Consider the following 20,113-nt stretch of genomic DNA (forward strand, 5'->3'; position numbering starts at 1 on the left):
ATTCGGCATCGAATTAACTCACTAATTCCGCATAGGAGAACCCTGTGATTGTTCTGCCCTTCTCCAGGTAGTCGATGTAGATCACACCTTGTGAATCCAGAAAACACTGGCCATTACCTTCCTCGGAGCATGTTCGACGGGTGAAGTGCACTGTTTCTACTGTTCCTTGCTCGGTGTGTACCAGTGGATCCATATTTCGTCGACCATCGCGAAACGATGCAGAAACTCCTTCGGATTGCGCCTAAACAGCGTCAAAACTGCTCTGAAGTGGTCTCAGGGTTGCGCTTGTTGTTCAGAGTGAGCAAACGCGGCACCCCTGCAGCTTTCTCATCCTCAAAATTTCATGTAGGTCTTTCGACATACCGACTGTCTCAGCTATCTCGCGCACCTTCAATGGGCAGTCTGCCAGTACGAGATCGTGGATTTTTGACACATTTTCCTCCGTGGAAGCCATTTTGGAGGTGCCCCCAGGCACGGAGGCGTAACTCATCAATAGCAGACGTGTTTTCCACGTTGAAACTCGTTAAATCAATTTTTGCTCGTTGGCATCGAAGGAAAAGAGTCACCGTACACAGCATCTAAGCGCTTTTTGATTTCGCTGCGCGATTTCCCTTCCAAAAATAAGAATCGAATCACCGACCGATTTTTCCATTTTTCTAGTATCTGCGTTTTCACACGCGGTCAAAACAAAACTATAAAAGAGATTTGGCTGAAATTTTGACAGTAGTCGTCTACAACAATGTATTAGACGATAGTATATTTTTCTTGCAATAGCGGCGCCACTAGGCAATGAGGCTTGTGGACCTCCCTCGTAAAGAGGATATTCTGTATTTGGATTTTCGTAATTGGCTGCTGCTGGTTTCTAAAATGCCAGGTGTATGTTTCTAGATTCGACCAGCTTGATAAATGAGGATATCTACAAGTTTTACTCTATGAAATGCTTTCGTGAGGTCCACAAAAAGCCTGTTTTATTAAATAAAGTTTCCTTATTTCTCATTTGGCGGATAATAAATATGGTATCAACCTTATTTAACCTAAAACTCTGTTGCTATAAATATCCCAAAAATAACTATTGCCCTATAAATTCTATATATCTAACTTACATTTTTCTGAATTTAGTAAGCATAAATGACTATAGGACTTACCAGTTATTTCAAAATTTCCAGAAATCTTTTGAATCATCACGTGGAGCTCAAGGCTGTTTCGTGAAAGTGCATCCGCTTTCGGTACGTTACAAGCTCTCAAAAATTTACAATTTTCAAACACCACACCAAGTTTCGACACTTCTACTGCTAATAGCTCCGCAAAGACGGTCCAAGCTAGGAACAAATATCCCGTCGCTGGGAATAGGTTTCTTCCTAAAAAAAATTATTTTTGATTTTAAAAACTTGAACACATTTTTTTGGTTGTTCTATAAAAACGATGTATGGCAATATACTTGGTATGCAACAATCTACATTAATTAGGGTCAGTAATCTTTGCAAAGGTAGTTTTCAGCAGAGCCACAGGAATTACAATACTCAATACCAGGGACGGATATAGAAATAATTTTTGGAAGGGGTCTGACGAAAGACTGCTCGTCTCTTACCTTAAGTCTTTATATTTACAGTAACGCATAGAAAAAAATGTACCATGAACCATGTGTTGCCTATTTTACCACTGTATGTAGAATCCTTGCTACTGTTTGAGCCCTATTGCCTTAATAATCAATCAGAATGGATGTATTAGTGCTCATTTTGTCTCTCAAACTGTGAAAATATTCTCTACATTATGTTCTTCTTCGGTTTAATCAAAAGAATAGTGATTTCTTACAACCAATTGTAGAATGAAGGGAAAAAACAGGGTATGTCACACTTTTTAAGAAATTGAGATAGTGACAACATCTAAAATTTATTTGACGAACCTCAAATTTGCCGAAGTCGGATGGGCAATAACGAGGATCGTCCGGTAAATATGTGTACTTAAAATAACAGTGCCTCATATAAAAACAAGTAAATATAAAGGTCCATGCGTAGAAGATAAGACCAAGGAAGGTCCGTCCACTAACCTAAACTATGCACTTTTTTATTTCGGTTTTAGTTATTTAGTTTGTGTGTTATGCGTATCAATGTCGTGGATTCAGAGGTAATAATAAAAGCATAAAATGTCGTCTGATGAGTGATGAGTCTAAAACCGGCGATAGTACGAGAAAGAGGAAAAAAAACTGGACGAATTGTTGATGTTATGAAGAAAATGCGACTACAGTCTCACGAGAAAGGTTTTTCCACCTTTTTTATATCATCGTTTCATTTTCTAAATACTGTTTGGATCACCTGGAAATAGTGTTTTTTTCCCGTAATGTGTCTAATTGTACCCGAAAAATATCATTTTATTCCATACCTCTTCTAATTTTTAGACTGAGATAGGGATATCTAAATGAGAATTCGACTTTTCCACCTATTTTCTATATCATCGTTTCATTTTCTTAATAGTGTTTGGATTGCTGTTGCCGCCATGCAATTGCAAAAGACTCAAGTGTTTTGAGAATGTGACCTGTGTAGATAGGAAAGAACTGCTAAATTATTTCAATAGTTTAGTTTTCAATGATGAACAAAACGCATATTTGGTTGGATTGATGACTCTTATACCAGTTCAGAGAAAACGATCTTGTCAAGCTGAAGAACACGCATAATTTCACAATGCGTATTTTGCTTATAAAGTAAGAGTGAAACGCAACGGGGTTGCCAAAGAAATTAACTTGTGTTTTAAAGTTTTCCAGTCCATTTATGGTGTAAGTAGGGGTATGGTAAAATTCAATACCTCACAGAAAAAATTAAACGCTACGGGGAATCTTCTGGGAACGACATGCGAGGTAAGCATAGGAAGTTGTGTCCTGAAACTCGTAATGCTATATGCAATCACATAATTCGTTCGTTTAAAACTGGATTATTTCACTACAGTCTGCACGAATCTAAGAAGAGGTATTTGCCAGACACTTTGAACATCACAAAAATGTTGCATTTTTCTTTTTTCGTAAGAATAACCAGTATTTGTTCTTTTGTCACTGGAATATGAAGCTGAATATTGAGTAACGTTGACCCATTGGATCGTTCTTCTCCAGTGTTGTTACGCAGATACGCCTTTAATTTTTGTAAAACTATTGACTGATAGATGTGTTTCAAAAATTGATTGACAGCTTCGACAAATGTTTTTTATCGCTTCCTGAGAGGCAGTTTCATTTAACAGGTTTCCAAATTTTAAAATCGGATTTCATTTCTTTAGTAGTTTCAGTAAATTCATTTGGCCATACTATCTTAAAACCAGACTTGGTCTTGTCCGATTCAACCTCATCAATTTCTGCACATTTTGCTAGGATAACTTTGTATTTTGTATTTTCGAAAGCAGATTTCGTTTCGTTTCAAGTATTTCGATTCAAGCTCTTCAGAGTACTTGTCTAAGAATATAATGTAGAACGATCAACTATAGTACTCTTTAGGATTTGCATAGTTGTTCCGACTTTTCTGACGTTCTGCTTGTCGAAGAATAGTTAGTACGGTCAGGAACTATTTAAAAATCTTTCATCTTCGCAGTGCAAAAACAGACGTTCGTTTATGGTTTCGAACAATAAATTGATCCATCAAGGTCCAGATTGTCAACAGCATCTGCATCCGAGTGCAGTATCGCTACATAGTTAGGTCGTTACTGCATCATTATTGAGCGCAAGTAGTTCTTCACTTTACGTAATACAGAAAAGCTTCTCTCATTGGAGCAAGAAGATCCTGGTATTGTAATAAGTAAACGAACGAATTTGTTTGTAAGTAAACGAACATGAATTTGTTTTTTTGCGTCTCATGATGTTTATAGCCGAATCTCTATCTCTAGTCAATCTGCATTCGTCAAAATCTCCTTTATGGAATTTAATATTTTTTTCAGATCTTCTGATTTATCAAGAATGAACCTCTCCAAATTTTTGTAAAACTAAGCTGAATCTACTTTTAAGTAGCTTCTAAGACTATTCTAAACTAAGATCAAAAGTTTCATAATAAATTTATCTGAAATAATCTTTCGGTATTTCGTAAACATTTTCTGCATTACCATTGCTTTTTTTTAATCATCAATATTTGAGATAACTTGTTACTTTCAAGCCAAATTGATTGAAACATGTAATCCCAAGAAGATTTTAAGTCAAAAGTAATAGCTTCTTTTTTTCTATAGGAATCAATTATGCAAAGGTCAAACTTTTGGAGATCTTCGTTAAGCATCTCGGTTCGGTCAAAAATTTCAATGAGTGCAATAAAAAAAAAATTAAAACGATTCCATGCGTTCTAAAAAACCTGAAGATCTGGCTGTAATGATGCTTTCAATCCCTTCTTTTCTAAACAGATTTCCGTAAAAATACAAGAATTACACGTTACGTGTAGACTCCAGCAAAATTACATACGACGACCAAGTGTGCGTCCAAGCTTTTACGTAGGTAATTACCCATTCTTCCGCCAGCCTTGATTACGGTATCAATCAATTTAGCAACGTAAAATATTTCTCGCAATGGTTCGTCTGCTTTGCTACGCATTTCCTTTATTTCATCATTGACATCATTCGCATATTCAATGCATTTACTCAACACACAGTCTTCTCTTTGTAAGTTAATACTAAACCTTTTAGTTAATCCGAAAATCGGTTTGAGCACTGTCAATTAAAGTATATTCGTTCGTCGAATTTAATGAAGCTCACCTTGAACGACTCGTTTAAAAATTAATTCATAGGCCGATATTTCGGGAGGAAGGTTCGGACTTCACGGAACTGCCTTCTGTATCCGTCCCTGCTCAGAACTATTTTTTCTTATTGAGTTATGCAAACAATTATGATTATGATATTTATAATAATGTATATAATATTAATTTCATGACTTGCCATCAATTACATGCCCATCCACACCGGCCCACTCATCTTCGTTGGGACTTATTCGGAAAACCATCGCATACGTTTTATACAGGGTGCAATCGAATGATGGCAGGAACTGTTTGCGGTCGTGTTTCCACTTAATCTTCGGGGAGATCATTGGAGTGCCTCGACTTACAGGAAACTCAATTTTGGGATAGAGTTTATAAAGTTGCGGCTGTAGACCATTTTCATATAAACTAAAATGAATAGTACAACTTATCCCTTTTGCTGCCTTAGACTTAATATATTAATCGCCGCTGTTTACCTTCCAATTATATCGAAAATGTCCACCAAACTATTTTGTTCGCTCATGTTTAAAACTGGGCACTTGATTTTCTTTGAAACGGCCAAGCTTTGACCAACTTCCAATATTGTAGAATATGTACGTTTCTTACTTAATTCAATTTGATTTTTTTCAAATACAGCATTTACAAGGAATTCGGGAGAGTCACGAGGCATAGTAGGTCCTTGAAAACCATTCATCTGTTTTTGTGCTGGTAGAATTCGTTTGAATTCCTTCAATATTTCCTTTTCTAAAATATGGAAAAAATATAATAAGTAAAACATATATATTCATATACTTACCATATTTGGTCAAAGCTGTAAAACGTATTCCACTACCATTTGTGCTTACGGCAGTTTTTTCTGCCACCATTGCTACTACATAAACACATTCTAAGAACTGACTTAATGAAATCAGATCCTGGAAATAAGCGCTGCTAAATTTTCCAAAGGAACGAGCTTCGATTGTTGTAAATTTCAATTCCAATTGCTTCAATAATTCGGTTAAGGTGAGTTGGGTAAGCATGTCTGCGATAAAGAAGGCAGCATTCGAAAAATTTGACATTATGTGTTCTAAGTCGAGTTCTTTCTTCGAAAAAAACTCGGAAACGCTAAAAAATTTTAAAAATTTACATGTAATATTAAATTTGTATTGTAGTTTTCAAATATGTATAAACCGTTGCTAATTACAAACCCTTATAAAATCATCTATATTTTGATTTTTATAGATGGTTGTACATATTAATGTAGAAAAAGTGTACATAAAAGGAAAGTAAAAGTCGTAACAGTAAAAATAGAAAGAAAATAAAAGTTTTGTTAACTGAATTTGTTAAGTAAATACCAGCAAAAATTTAAATGAAGATCATCATTTTCATGGTATTAGGATTTATAAAATTCAAGTTTAAGTTTAGATTTATAAGATTCAAGATTATCAGAATTGAAACTTTGTCTGATTTTAGGTGAGGATTACTGACTTTCATTAATTTTAACGAAATTCTTAAAAAAACTACAAGAAAAATCACAGATCTAACGCCACTATCTTAAATTCTTAACTAAATGTAACTTTCTATTTTGCAAAACATAACCTCTTAAAAACTTTAATTGTTTTGTTTCCTTACTATTGGCACAACTGCAATTTGTCAGAGTGACCAACATCGAAAGGACACAATCACGCAAAATGGCGGCCCCCTAGTAGTGGTCATTTACTTTTCATTGAATTGGCAGTCCAGGTAAATTTATTAAGTTCGTGGTGTTTTATTAACTAGTTTTTAAGTTCGACTTTGGTTATGTTTTTTTACTTTTACGTCTTTAGTAACTAATAATAAAAGTTTGTTCTCTGCTCTTAATTAAACTTTTATCAACACACTAACACAGTTCTTTGGTGTTTCTATTGTCTACCAGCCCATTGCAAAAAACATTGATGCCTTTAGACTAAAGTAAAGTATTTCAACTTAATTCAAAGTTACCCAATGGGAAGAAACCAAACAGTTGGAATTGGATTAAAAGCGTCTAATTATTGTTTATATTCAGACAGGTCTTCTTCCGGGATCAATCTTGACACCACTATTATTTTTCTTAAATACATGTGATTTCCATAGTTATGGAATTATGACACTCAAATTTAGTTATCTAAATGCACAAAGAGATCCTTTTAATTAATATTAGTAGTCAAAAGGAAAAACAGAAACGGTTCAGAATTTTTTCTACAATGCTAGGAAATTTTATCATGTTGATAAAGCATTTAAGTGCCTAAATCTTGAAGAAATGCGCTTCTAGTGCATCTCTCTACTTTTAGTTACAAAGTTGTATTATTTAACTGAAACCAATCAAAATCGAAATCCGAGAATTTTTTTTTTATGGTAATGGTTTTAACGTTTGTTTCATAAAAATATAGCAACGATGCATTTCGCTAACAAACAACACAGATATCCCACAATTGAAGACCTTGGGGCAAAAACCGGACATGTCCACTTTTTGGGCGAAAACTACTTTTGTGCATACCCACGTGCTCCATGGGAAGGCGCATTGATTGGTGCAAGAATCAAACAAGTCCAACGCATTTTAACGTAGCAATATGCAATTTGGACATAGCCGACTGCATGTTTTGGGGCAAAAAGCGGTCAAGTCCAGGACTTGTCTGATTTTTGCTCCAAACATTTACATGATTTATGGAAGGGAGACCGGCGCCATACTGCTCTGCATCGATTAGTCTAATAGATATATTTGACGAGTGCGTATCGTCCGTGCGTGCGTCCAAATTTGCATAGTGCGTGTGGAATTAAGTTTTTTAGTTTTATTTTTGGAGTGTGTCACACTTATTTTCTTGAGTGCGTATGGCGGACATTAAATATGTCTTCAAGCAGTGTAGAAGAAGACGATCCTTTTTTATCATCGGGGAGTAAATATTCACCGTCCGAGGATTTGCCGAGCACAAGCCGTGGTTTCCGAAAACCAGTGTTGCCAGACAATAATAAGAAACGGCAACCTAAAGGTAATATTTTAACAAAAACGGCGCGGTAATATGAAAAAAAAAGGCGATAACAATTTTTTAAACTTATTTTCAGATATTAACAAACCTTACCCGCAGAAACTCCTCCTACCAGATGTTTTAAATGTTAATATTGGTAATGGAAACCGACAACGTGCAACAGAAGTTAGTGGTGAAAATTCTATTGTCAAAAAAAAAGGAAGAAAAAGGGACAAGAAACCAGAGACTTGGGTGAGAAATGTTCGAAAAAAAATAGGGCTTAGGGGGCGGAATACAAGTCGGCTAAAACAGGACGATTAATGCCAAAACGAAAAACAGGAATAGATTGTAAATGTCGCCTAACATGCTTTGACCTTGTAAAGGAGCAGGAGAGAAATAGGATTTTAAAGGGTTTTAATGCTGTCGCTGAAAAAGAAAAACAGAATATTTACCTGGGAGGACTTATTCAGGTAAAAGATGTTGCAAGAAATCGACCGAGAACTGGTACTTTAGAGGAAAAAGCTCGTAAGAAGACAGCCAGTTTTGTTTACAAGGAAGGTTTTAGATTTTGTTTTCTATTTTAAATGAAACTAATAATTTAAACAATATGAAAATGTTAATATTTTTTTATCTTTTTTATTACAGATTCGTCTTAACAGCAAAGACCAAAAAATATGTAGAGATGCGTTTTGTTCTTTTCATGGCATAACAAAGCATAGAGTACATCGTATAGCAACAGCTTTAAAAAATAACAGACTTCAACCGCCGCCAGATATGACAGGAAAACACATAAACAGAGCAAATAAAATTCCAGATAATATTATTTCCCTTATTGATAAACACATACAGAGCTTCCCAAAAAGATCTTCACATTACAGTAGAGAAAAAAACGAGGGAAGGACCTATTTATCTCTGGAACTGAGTATAAAAAAATGCATATGCTGTATTTAGACAAAAATGAACCAGAGATTTTTGAAAAAATAAAGCGTGATGAAAAATGTTATCCAAAAGTATCTTACGATTTTTATTATCGTAATTTTTGCTCAAACTACAATATGAGTTTTGTTACTCCACGGTCTGATACCTGTCAGACATGTGACAGAATGGAAAATTCAATAGCCGCCGAACAAGATTCTGGGGCAAAAGCAGGTCTAAGAACCCAAAAAATGATTCATATTAGGAAAGCGGATGCATTTTACAAATCCTTGAAGGAGAAAACAGAAGTTGCCAAAAATGACGAAACTGTAGATGCTTTGTGTTTCGACTACCAACAGAATTTGCCTCTACCACATGTTCCAGCCGGAGACGTATTTTATAGACGTCAGTTGTGGCAGTACAACTTTTGCATTACGTCTGCAAAATCAGGTATATCAACATTTTATATGTACGATGAAGCAACATCAAAAAAAGGTAGTAATGGGGTGATAAGTTTTCTGCATCATTTCATAAGCACGTATTTGTCTGACTCTATTACAACGATATACCTTTTTTCTGACAATGCTTTTGCACAAAACAAAAATCATACCATGACCAAATATTTGTTTACTGTGGTAAATTCAAATATTAAAAACGTTGGTTTGATTATCCATCAATATCCTGAGCCGGGTCACAGCTTTTTACCATGTGACCGATCCCTTGGGCTTATAGAAAAAGAAAAGCGGAAAGCAGAGCGAGTTTACATACCTCAAGAGTGGAAAGACTTGGTTCGTAAAACGTCTAAAAAGTTTAGAGTGGTTAATGTTAATCAGGACATCATTAAGAACTTTACCGAGCATTTCAAGCCCATTTTTAACCCTTCATATTCTTCTATGGAAAAAACTTCTAAGTTTGCTATATCCACTTACCGATTATTTAAATATGAAAGAGGCAGTAACTTTATTGAATGCAGTGAGTCAACGATTCTACCTGTCTATAATAAATTTTCTGCTAAAAATCGGATGGCGTTCTTTCATTACCGAATAATAAACTGGCACAGTGTTATCCTCTTAAAATTATTGAAAAAAAATAAAAGATGTAATGCTTTTAGTGCAGAAGTATGTCCCAAAAGCTTATCAGTGATACTATGACGAGATATTTACCAAAGAATCTGAAGGTATTCAAGGTGAAGATAATGTCGAAAATCTCGCGAATTTAGAAGAACCCGCCTATGAATCAGACAGTTCATTTATATGATTATTTTGTTTATGTTTTCTTAACATATATTTTTTTGTTTATTGGTTTTGAATTTTTGTTTATGTGTTCTTAATATATAAATATGCTGTTTGCATATCAATATTAACACTTTTCTATTAAAGTTACTTTATTATTTGTATTATTTTGGCTAATTTGGGGCAACATTCGGACATGTCCAAATTTTCAAAATTGTCTCTGTCCGATGTTTTTTATTAAAAAATCTTTTAAACCTAAGAGTACAAAAGAAGGCTGGCTAAAAATATTATATACTGCTTATACTGTTCAGTTTTTCTTGATTTCCCAACAATTTTTAAAATTGGACATGTCCGATTTTTGCCGCAAGGTCTTCAATTATAAGAGCAGAATGTTCCTGATAGCTAGAGGATTATTAGAATATAAAAGCAAATTTTTTTAATATGAGAACTTACCAATTACTAAAGTCGACTAAAGCTGGCAACGTCAATAATTCACTTAATACATTTCTGGAATATTTAGTAAGTCCTCCAAAAAATAAAGCCACATTTGACTTGTTCGGGTTGAACAATTTACACGACATTTTCAACGATCCCTTTTCCGATACTATACCATATCCTCTATAAATGTGATTTTCAATATCTTTCCTGAATATGTTATGCACAAGTCCTATATATTCAGCGTCGAATTTCTCACTAATATCTTTGACCAACACGTCAATTGCTTCTTCTGTTCTACCACTGATGCATACCAGTCTTGGGATTTTATCTTTGGGTCTGCCTTCATTGGTTTTAATTTTTTTCATACCTTCAAGAATAACGTGGGCGTTGCCACCACCGAAACCAAAGCTGCTTACTCCTAAAAAAACAATAATTCGTTTGTTTTTTCATTATTCAAAAATGAACGAATATGTGGTTTTGAGGTATTACCTACTAAACGATTATCATCTCTAAACGGTGTATTTTCTACAACTACTTCGAGCCGTCCAGCTATAAGGCCGTGAATCATTGGTCTTGGCGTCTTGTAGTTAATATTTGGAGATATATTGTTCCTTTCAAAAGCAAGAATAACCTAAAATTTCATTACATAATTTAAAATGTTGCACATATTTATAGTAATTAAATATATAGATTAGAGTAAGATGAAACATTAGCTTTGAATAGCTATGGCATACCTTAACAATAGAACATAAAGCAGACACCGGCTCAGAATGTCCAATGCTAGACTTACAAGAACCTATTAGTAATGGGGTGCTTCTTCCTGGGGTGAAAAACTCGTCTATAGCATTCGTTTCTTCGGGATCACCAACGATTGTTCCTAGTAATTATTACAACATGACTTATCATTAACTTTATTTCAATTCACCAAATATTTTACCTGTTCCATGGGCTTCAATATAGCTCATATCCGCAGGACGGATGCCGCTCTCCAAATATATTTCCTTTAATAAATTATACTGAGCTACGCCACTAGGGTAAGTAATACCATGTTCTTTGTAACCATCACAGTTGGTTTTAGTGTGTACTATCCTAGCATAAATGCGCTTACTGTCCTTTGCTTTTTGAAGCAAAATAATCGACGCTGCTTCTGCTCTGACATATCCCAGACCATCAATATCGAATGGTCTACACCGACCCTCAGGACTTAATACGCCTAACCTAAATTAAACCTTAAAATATAAGCAAGCAAGTATTTAAGAGAAAGTGAATATCTTATTACCTGGCAAACTGCAAGGAGCAACCACCACTAATAAGCAAATTGGCACTACCAACTAATGCAGCGTCGCATTGCCCCATTCTTATAGCTTTAAAAGCTGCTTCAAGAGCATAAGCTGAGCTGCTGCAAGCTGTATCTGTTACCATTGTTAAACCTTTAAGTTTCAATTCGTAGCATATACGGTTCGCGATATCTGATCTTAGATTTCTAAAAAATAAATTAAGTGTCAATGCGAAAATGTTTAATTTATTCAAAAATAAATTAAGAAACTGATCTACATAAATTTGGTGTCGAATGACAGACTGTATCATACTAGAACAGAAAATTCGTTAAAACTGGCATTTATCACAATGGAGGAACGTAACGTTTATAGTGGAATCACAGTTTGCGTTAGTGATGATTATTGCTTCAGAGGAATCTGCAAAAACTGTTCAAAGGGCTCTTTTCCGCGTTGAGAGATGTATTGGAAATGGATAATGTTTGGTGAAAGGACTCCAATAATACATTTAAATGTGTATATTAAGAAAAACTATATAAGTCCTATATAGATTGATTAGTTTTTCTATAATTTATATAGAGAAACCCTATATAATTTTTTTTTGCAAAATTCGGAAAACAAAAATAAACACGGCGTGTCCGAGCGATTTTAAAAAAAAATTTACGAGACATTGAATTTATCCCTTACTTTACGACTAATCTATATAGACTCTATTACTGAGTATATCGATGGTCTATTTAACAGTCAAAGAGTGACTTTAACATCTGATGTCAATGGTTATTTCGTACCGATTATACAAAATATATCGTCCTACAATTAATAATTATACATAGATTAGTTCCCGTATCTAACAATTGCCAAAGGTTTTCAATTTACAAATATATTTGCTAATCACTTACCCTAATATAGAATTCCCTCCCTCAACGAGGTCTCGTAAAAACCAGTGACATTCAACCTCATTAAAGCACAAACCCAGAAACACGCCAGTATTCATTCCTTTTAGATCACTTGGATGTAATCCAGCGTCAAAAATACACTCGTAACATTTTTCCAAAAGAAACTTGGAGACTGGTGACAGAGTAAGATTGTGCTTTGGATGTAGACCTATGAAATATAATTTAAATGTGGCGAAGGCAAGATATATTATTATGCTTTACCAAAAAATCCCGCATCAAAACTCGTACTACTTTTTTCTGTCATTTTTCCAAATCTTGGCGGCATTTCTGGATGTAGCGAAGGGATTTCTGTAACCATTTCGATCTTATGCTCCAAATTGTATTGGTATTCTTCTATGTTTTCAGATAAAGGAAACATCCCAGCCATGCCTATAGAATTTAATTAATTTTATTATATAGTGGTGTGCACAGTAAACAGTTATAAAACTATTTTTATTTAATTTTAATGTTCACCTGAAATAACCACTTGTTCTCCAGGCGGAACCCGGGATATTAACTTGCCAAATTGTATGCATGGGTCAGTTTCTGAGTCAATGCCTCTATCTTGTACCATTTTGGTATTCTGGAAATATAAGTAAGTAACTGTGTAGCGAACAACTTTTGACTATGGCGCTTTGAGAAAAGAGCCTTGTAATTATACTAACTTTTCGCTATTAGTTTCGCGTAATCTAGTTGTTTTTATGTTTTATGCAACCCATATTATGTCAGTAGTTTAGCATGTTAAATTAGTATTCTCCATTGTTAAACATTTTTTGAATTTCATACATTTTATATGATTAATATGCATTAGCAATAGAAATTAGAATTGGTGTTTTTTTTATCTGCAAGAACTGAGTTAGTGACAGCAAGGCTGACTTATGCGTTATTATTACAAATATTTCCAATATGCTGTAAAGTGAATTTCTGCTATTAATATTTCTAGTCACTACTAATGTTCTTAAGTAAGGTTTACGTGAATTTAGTCATTGAAGTATGAAACTCGCCATTCTCATGCCTTTTTTATCCCATTTAATCTATATTCAATTTTTATTACTTCATTTCCTAAAATTGAGCTTAAAAAATCACTTAAAAACCTAAAAGCTTTTTCATACTGGTAACGCTCCAGTGACTGAACCTATTATATTGTTATGTATGAATTATTCAGCGTTTTTAAAATCCGGGTTTTGTTTTAGACCTTTTTCAAACTGGACGAGCATCCTTGGAGGAAAATGTTTGTTCATGTGTTTACGAGGTCTTCTCCAAATATCAACCAGATGGAAATCATTAGGCTCATGCAGAATCTCCGTTAGATTAAAATAATTGATTTTTACATGTTTACTTAAAAAATTTTAACTCATTTAGCATTATGACCAAAAATTGTATCAAGCGATTATCCCATTTATTTTTATTAATTAGGTGAAGAAAAAGAACCCTTGGTTAAATTGACTCGTTAGTGATCAGTCGCAATATTAATTATTTTAAATACGAATACCAAGACTTTGGAATAGGCAACATCCAATAAGCCTCTACAACAGAAAATTGATATGGGACAATATTTTTTTAAGAGATTTAAAATTAAATATACAAATACTTCATATTTGACTGGCTTGTATGGTGGATCAGATGTTTCAGATCTATGGATATATCTGGAACAAATAACTTCTTTTTTTTAAAGATATATTATAAACTTTAGGCACCAAAGTTCATCAAAAATTTTAGCTTTTAAGTTAAATTCTTGAAATACATAAATTATACAATTTAGAACATCAAAATTATTATTATACCAAGATAAGAGAGAAAGTCAATATAGATTCCACATTCCTAAACTCAACATGCCAAGACCATACGTTTGTAGAGTTATTTCAGTCTGTGTCATCTTTAAACTATTCTTCCATGTTCCAACAAGTTCTTCAAGGGCAATTTAGTCAAAAACAATATTATTCTCATCTACAAACATTTTCGAACTGAACTTGAAGATGTTGAGAGTTGTCGAATGTTAGGCTTTTGGGGTAGCTTTTAGGCAGAGTCGAAAGTCAGAGTAGAAAAATAAAAGGAAACTTTAAAAGAATTAAGAATACCATTAAGGTACCTTAAATTCGTTGTGAACGAAAATAGTAGTGTTGCTTGAGAATATTACCCAAACTATCAGTGCGAGCCTCCAAAGATTGTACGGTTAATTTCCAATTATTAATGCATTTTTTATAATTGGTTAAGAAAGAGTAGGCGAATAAATAATTGAATTAGTTGTGTATTTTTTGTTGTCGAACATTCAAAATTAAGGAATCAAAGTGTGAGTGACAAACTTGATTCAGAATTCAGAATCATTATAGTCCATTGACAACCAAGAGACCAGATATAAGCTTAAGCATGACAATTTTTCAGGCAATTAGCAGCCTCGCCTCTAATTGGCCAACATGGCTAGAAAATTCTGATCGAATCATTTTTCAATGGTTTTCAATTTTATAGAGATGTCCCTGTAGTGAAAGTTCGATCTCATGACGATCTCCGTTATTTTATACCACATTCTCTTAAATATATTGGAGAGTTTATTCAGGGAAAAGTTAAGATCAGTCAATTCTTTTCTATGCAGAATACAATTGTTGAACTCTAGATACAGCTAATAATAAAACTCAATAATATTCGCTGGTTGGACACATGTTGAGTGCCAATTTATTCTTCATACTAGAACAAAAAGACGAAAGAGTTGAAAGTAGATTTTTTTAACCTAATAGATTTTGGCATATCCTTATGTAATTATACCAAACTTTAATGAAAACGTTTGTTAAAATTCACTGGATCTACTATTCTATTGGCAAACATCTTCTTACATCCGGAGACACTCACATACATGTCCTCTTCTTCTGATGGGTAGTGACATGTAACAGTGCATTGTGAAGGTTTTGTGACTCATATCGCAGGCAGAGAGGAGTGGCAGCCATATTGTATACAAATGGCTCCATACTGATGCTTCCTAAATAAGGTTATGCAATCGCAAAACTGAACAATAACTAGGTTCGCAAAGATTTGCCTATTGGTCAAAAGTGTACCTTGTGCTGATTGGCTACTCTACATGTGACAGTATTCTAACCTTGTAATTAATATTACTGTTTTGCATACAATAATACTGTCAACTGTCAAAAGAAGACTAAGGTACATTTCTGACCAACAGCGCCGATGTGGTTATACTTTCTGTAACCGTTAATTTTTGCGCATGCAAGTTTAGCATATAGAAAAGTTTCCTTAGTTGTTGTCTTTTACTCCATAATAAACAACAGAGCATGTATTCTTTCAACCCAAAATTATGGTGGCGAAGGTAAAAGCTGCAGGGCTTAGTTTGTCTGGGTGCCTGGCCACTCAGACTATGCTATAAATGAGGAAGCAGACTCCCTTGCTAGACTGGGATCTGCAAAACGGCCATTAGGCTCGAAAACCTATAAGAAGTATAGCCAAATATTTAGCCATTGCATTATTGAAGAGTCTGAAGTGGACTCTCCTGGCATTAGACAGGCTAAGGTACACAAAAACCCATAAGATAGGCTACTATAATGGCCCTATGTTTGTGGTGTTATGTGACGATGTTATGAGGAGGTTGAACTCCAGACCACGTTTACTTATTAAGTCTACATATAGGATCTACAATTAAGTATTTCAAACTAGAGCTCCTCATTAGTTTTTCCAAGGCACTTGCCTCTGGTAATTCTCGGTAGGGTACGACGGATCCATTAGGAGAATTATGTGCATAAGCATAACTACCCCTTTGGCTATCCACTGCCTTACAATTCAATACAATATAACAGAACGATGTTCTGGAATCATGGAATGAGTTGTTTTTGAAATCTGAACTTACTTATCGACAATTTAAACATAGAAGCAGTTAGAGACTGTAAAACTGCAATTTGACGCCTATGTGAAGTAATATTTATGACACTGCGAAAAAGAAACAAATAGTTTCTGCATAAAAACTTCAATAACGAATATTTTCATTACAATTCGACTCGTTTAAACCTTATTCAACCGTTTTTGTATTTCTATAACTACTAGATGCCAAGTTCCAGATCCCATACTATTATTGCATTACAAGTCGTGAAAAGCGATAATTTTTGATGAATGTGAAGTTCTAATAATTTACCCGACGGTCAAAAACTTCAAAATTTTAACTCGCTTATGCCAAAAACTTCACTCTTTTCGAAAAAAAAAACCTAAACTTAGCTAAAAGTTACACTCGACAGGCTATATATTATGGCCATACTCATTTGTAACTATTAGCTTAGTTTATAGATTTTAAATTGTTATGACTTTCTTTTTCAATTAATATTTCAATTTCATGATAATTCAAGTAAGATGAGAGTAATAGTTCTTATAATTAAATTAAATATAAAAACTCAAAAATAAGTTAGCGTTCAGTAATGTCAAAATATAATAATAAAAAATACAATCAAAAATAAATATATACTTACATGATGAAAATGAAAAACTACGCCAAAAAAGTATACCTACTTCTCAACACCTCTACTTAGACACCAAAATTTAATAGTGTTACTTCCTGACTTATATAATTTTCCTTTATTAGATGCATTTCTATCACAGACCCTGCATTAGAATTGGCCTACTATAATGAGAGACAGGCCAAGTCGTAACAAAACTAACTTCTATTTCTTTCTAATAGGTTCCAAAAATGCCAAGTTTACCAAAACGATTTAGCACGAGCATTTTAAATTATTTGAAAGATAGTATTTCCAGTATACATATTAAAAGTCCCCTACCAACAACTTTTGAATCATCGATATTTTCTAATCGGCTTTATTGGTAATTCTATGTAAAGTTTCAGATTTCCCAGATTTCAAACTGAATAGATTTTCAAACAGGCCAGAAGGGTTTTTGAAGGAGGATCGTCTAAAGAACATTTACTTTTGGTCATTGATCATAATATGATATAGCATGATAATCCGATTTTTGGTAGTGGAGATTTTGATGCAGTTTCTTGTGATTCGAAACTTGGTATTGACGTTCTATGAAATTCCTTGGGGAGCTTTAATACTATGGTTTTAGAAACGTGGTGTGATTCTTATGGGGTTTTTATGGGATATCGATGCTCAGATTAATATACAAGGTAAACACACCTTAATCGCTTAGAGTATAATATCGCTAATATTTTTTGACATGCCTTTAACATTGACAAATTACATAAATTATTTGCTGGTCCTCTGCGTAACTGTTATTTGATTCTTATCTCCTATTCCCAAATTTCCGGAAGCGGAGGATGTAAATATCGTGCTTTGGATTAATTTATTACCTAATTCTTTCTACCATTCTCTCAATTCTGCGGTTCATCCGGGTTTCACTCTCTAGTGCACCTAAACCTGTGGTAGACTTATTAGTGCTCACCTTATCTATCTATTCTGCACAGCCTATATAATAAGTCTTTTGCTGCTGTTTAAAATTTCGGAGACTTGTGTGTCCGTCCTGAATAATTGTTGCCTTTTATAACTCATAAACGCAGGGTATGTGCCGGACAGTATCTGGTTTAAGACAACAGGTCAGGTTTCTATTGAACACACTAATTCTATTAAGAACTGTCTTAGTTATTACGTGGCCCGTTAATTCGAAGTCCTATAAATGTTTCTAGTTTGTTTGTTCTGAATGGTAGAACAGGTCTCTGGCAGTTTTTTCTTTTATGAAAAATTTCATCTTGCATATTCAAGAAATACAAGGATTTCTGTCTAAAATGGATGGAATATGGGTAGAATGTCTTGGTTTTTTCCATAACTCCCTGCTTACGTGCCTTCATCAGTCTTTGATCGAACTTCAATCGATGATTCAAAGTTATATCTATAGGAATCATATGAACCGAATCATTTCTAATGGCTTATCCTGACAGATTATCCGGCTTGTTTAATATCCTGTGAAATAAAAAGTGAACTGTTATTTATGGCTGTCATGCCTGCTGTTATCTCTAGAGAAGTTAGTCTTTGCATTTTACCCAACTTGTGCTCTGTAATTTGCAGTGTCTTATACCAGAGTTACATTCGTAATAGTTGATAGCTTTACCCTTGTGTAGATCGACTACACTAACTTGGGTTTTAAGCCCCATATCTGTCCATTAATTTTCCCAGTTTTACTCCCAATTATTTAAGTTCTCCCAGCAGAGGAATTTCTAGACCTTGAGGTGTTAGAGGTCCTAAGCACTAAAAACAGCAGAACTAATATCTCATTCTTGGTCAGACTATTTAAGGCTGATTGTAGTGGATCTCTTACTGTTGTATTAAAGTTTGTGCTATTTCCAAATCCAAGGCCAACTCATATACATATATTAAACACGTGTGAGAAGGACCTGTTGTGACTCGAACCTTGATTTTTTAATTAGGCAATTTGCTGATTACTAATTTGCTTTTGAGCATGCACCTTATTCCAACCGCTGGACTAACTTCAAATCTTTTTACAGCTCTTGCAGTAGATTCAAATGATGTGTCGTTAAATGCGATCTCTATATCCAGAGAGGCTATCAGCATTAATTTCTTTATTCTCCAGAGGCTGCGTAACGAACACATAATCCCGATTCCATTGACCTTGTCAGCACAGATCGCATAGCACCTTGTGATTGGACCATCCTAGTTCTTTTAAGTAAAATTGATATTCCCAATCAGATAATGAGTAAAAGAATGAATGGAATAAATAGAATACAATTAAGGGATAAGAAAACTAAGTGAATTGGGCAAATTGGAGATGCGTCTATATTTTTCAGCGGTATCATTAGGTTTATAATAGATTCGATTATTTTTTTTATTAATTTCGTAATTTATCGTAACCATTCTCCCTTACCAGTAACAAATATTATTTAAAAAGTATATGAATCAATATCGAATCAATGAATGAAAAATTATGGATAATGTTTTTATTTTGTAAACTCATGCATAGTGAACAAATTCTAGAATATTTGTGACCACAATACACTAATAATATACTATTAAAAAAAAGAATAAGATAAGTACAATAGAATATAAGGGTTTATGAAATAAACCTTGGTTTTTTAATTTTATAAAATTTATTGTACAGGAATAAATAATAAGATTAACAGAGCAGAACGAGTTTTGTTTCAAATGATATTTCTGATATCGTGTATTCTTACGAGGAAAGTTTATATTTTCTTTTGTTTAAGTAACTTACCTGCAATTTTTTTTCTCAGAAAATGTTGTCTTCAGTCAGAAAATGTTGCACTTCAGTTTAATAATGTACGTTTAATTATTTTTTACTAATTATGGGGAAGTTTTACATTTCAGTAATTTAAAAAAAAATAAAAATCGATGAAACACTCGCCGATTGCATACATATTTAAACACCTTGCATCTTTTAGTTTTTAAGCCTAAAGTAAATATTAATAATTTATGATTTTTTTTTTGGGGAAATTTGCATAACAAAACAGGTTATTAACAACGTGACAAACGAGTACGTTTTTGGAAATTTTTTAATTAAAACATTTTTTTGACTAACCAATTAATTGGTTACTTTATTTGCTTATAGTGTCCTTATTATGGAAAATATCTATAGTTTCTGACCGAAAAACAAGTTATATACCACAAGATAAAGTATTAATGTAAACTATTATAAGTGTCTGCCATTCTTGCTTCCAGTAATGGGTAAAATTTAATTAAA

At 33.8% G+C, this 20,113-nt stretch overlaps 1 protein-coding gene across 4 annotated transcripts in view; it reads right to left on the bottom strand.

Moving 5' to 3' along the window:
• LOC126738140 (fatty acid synthase-like) overlaps positions 1-17,045 on the bottom strand; it is a 46,355-nt gene extending 29,310 nt beyond the window's left edge. For 2 of the 4 annotated variants that reach the window (XM_050443315.1, XM_050443313.1), the window contains exons 1-13: positions 16,921-17,045; positions 12,938-13,046; positions 12,686-12,853; positions 12,428-12,632; positions 11,534-11,737; positions 11,192-11,472; positions 10,989-11,131; positions 10,744-10,885; positions 10,270-10,672; positions 5,506-5,813; positions 5,186-5,453; positions 4,891-5,117; positions 1,146-1,358 (exon numbers count right to left, since the gene is read on the bottom strand). In XM_050443315.1, coding sequence (XP_050299272.1) covers positions 1,146-1,358; positions 4,891-5,117; positions 5,186-5,453; positions 5,506-5,813; positions 10,270-10,672; positions 10,744-10,885; positions 10,989-11,131; positions 11,192-11,472; positions 11,534-11,737; positions 12,428-12,632; positions 12,686-12,853; positions 12,938-13,037 — 2,662 coding nt within the window. In that variant the 5' untranslated portion in view covers positions 13,038-13,046; positions 16,921-17,045. Of the gene's footprint in view, positions 1-1,145; positions 1,359-4,886; positions 5,118-5,185; positions 5,454-5,505; positions 5,814-10,269; positions 10,673-10,743; positions 10,886-10,988; positions 11,132-11,191; positions 11,473-11,533; positions 11,738-12,427; positions 12,633-12,685; positions 12,854-12,937; positions 13,047-16,920 lie in introns of all 4 variants that reach the window. The other 2 variants (XM_050443316.1, XM_050443314.1) reach the window with 1 other exon arrangement.
• Positions 17,046-20,113: the final 3,068 nt, after the last annotated feature.

This window comes from Anthonomus grandis, chromosome 7, assembly GCF_022605725.1.
Source record: "Anthonomus grandis grandis chromosome 7, icAntGran1.3, whole genome shotgun sequence".
In the NCBI taxonomy this organism is placed as follows: domain Eukaryota; kingdom Metazoa; phylum Arthropoda; class Insecta; order Coleoptera; family Curculionidae; genus Anthonomus; species Anthonomus grandis.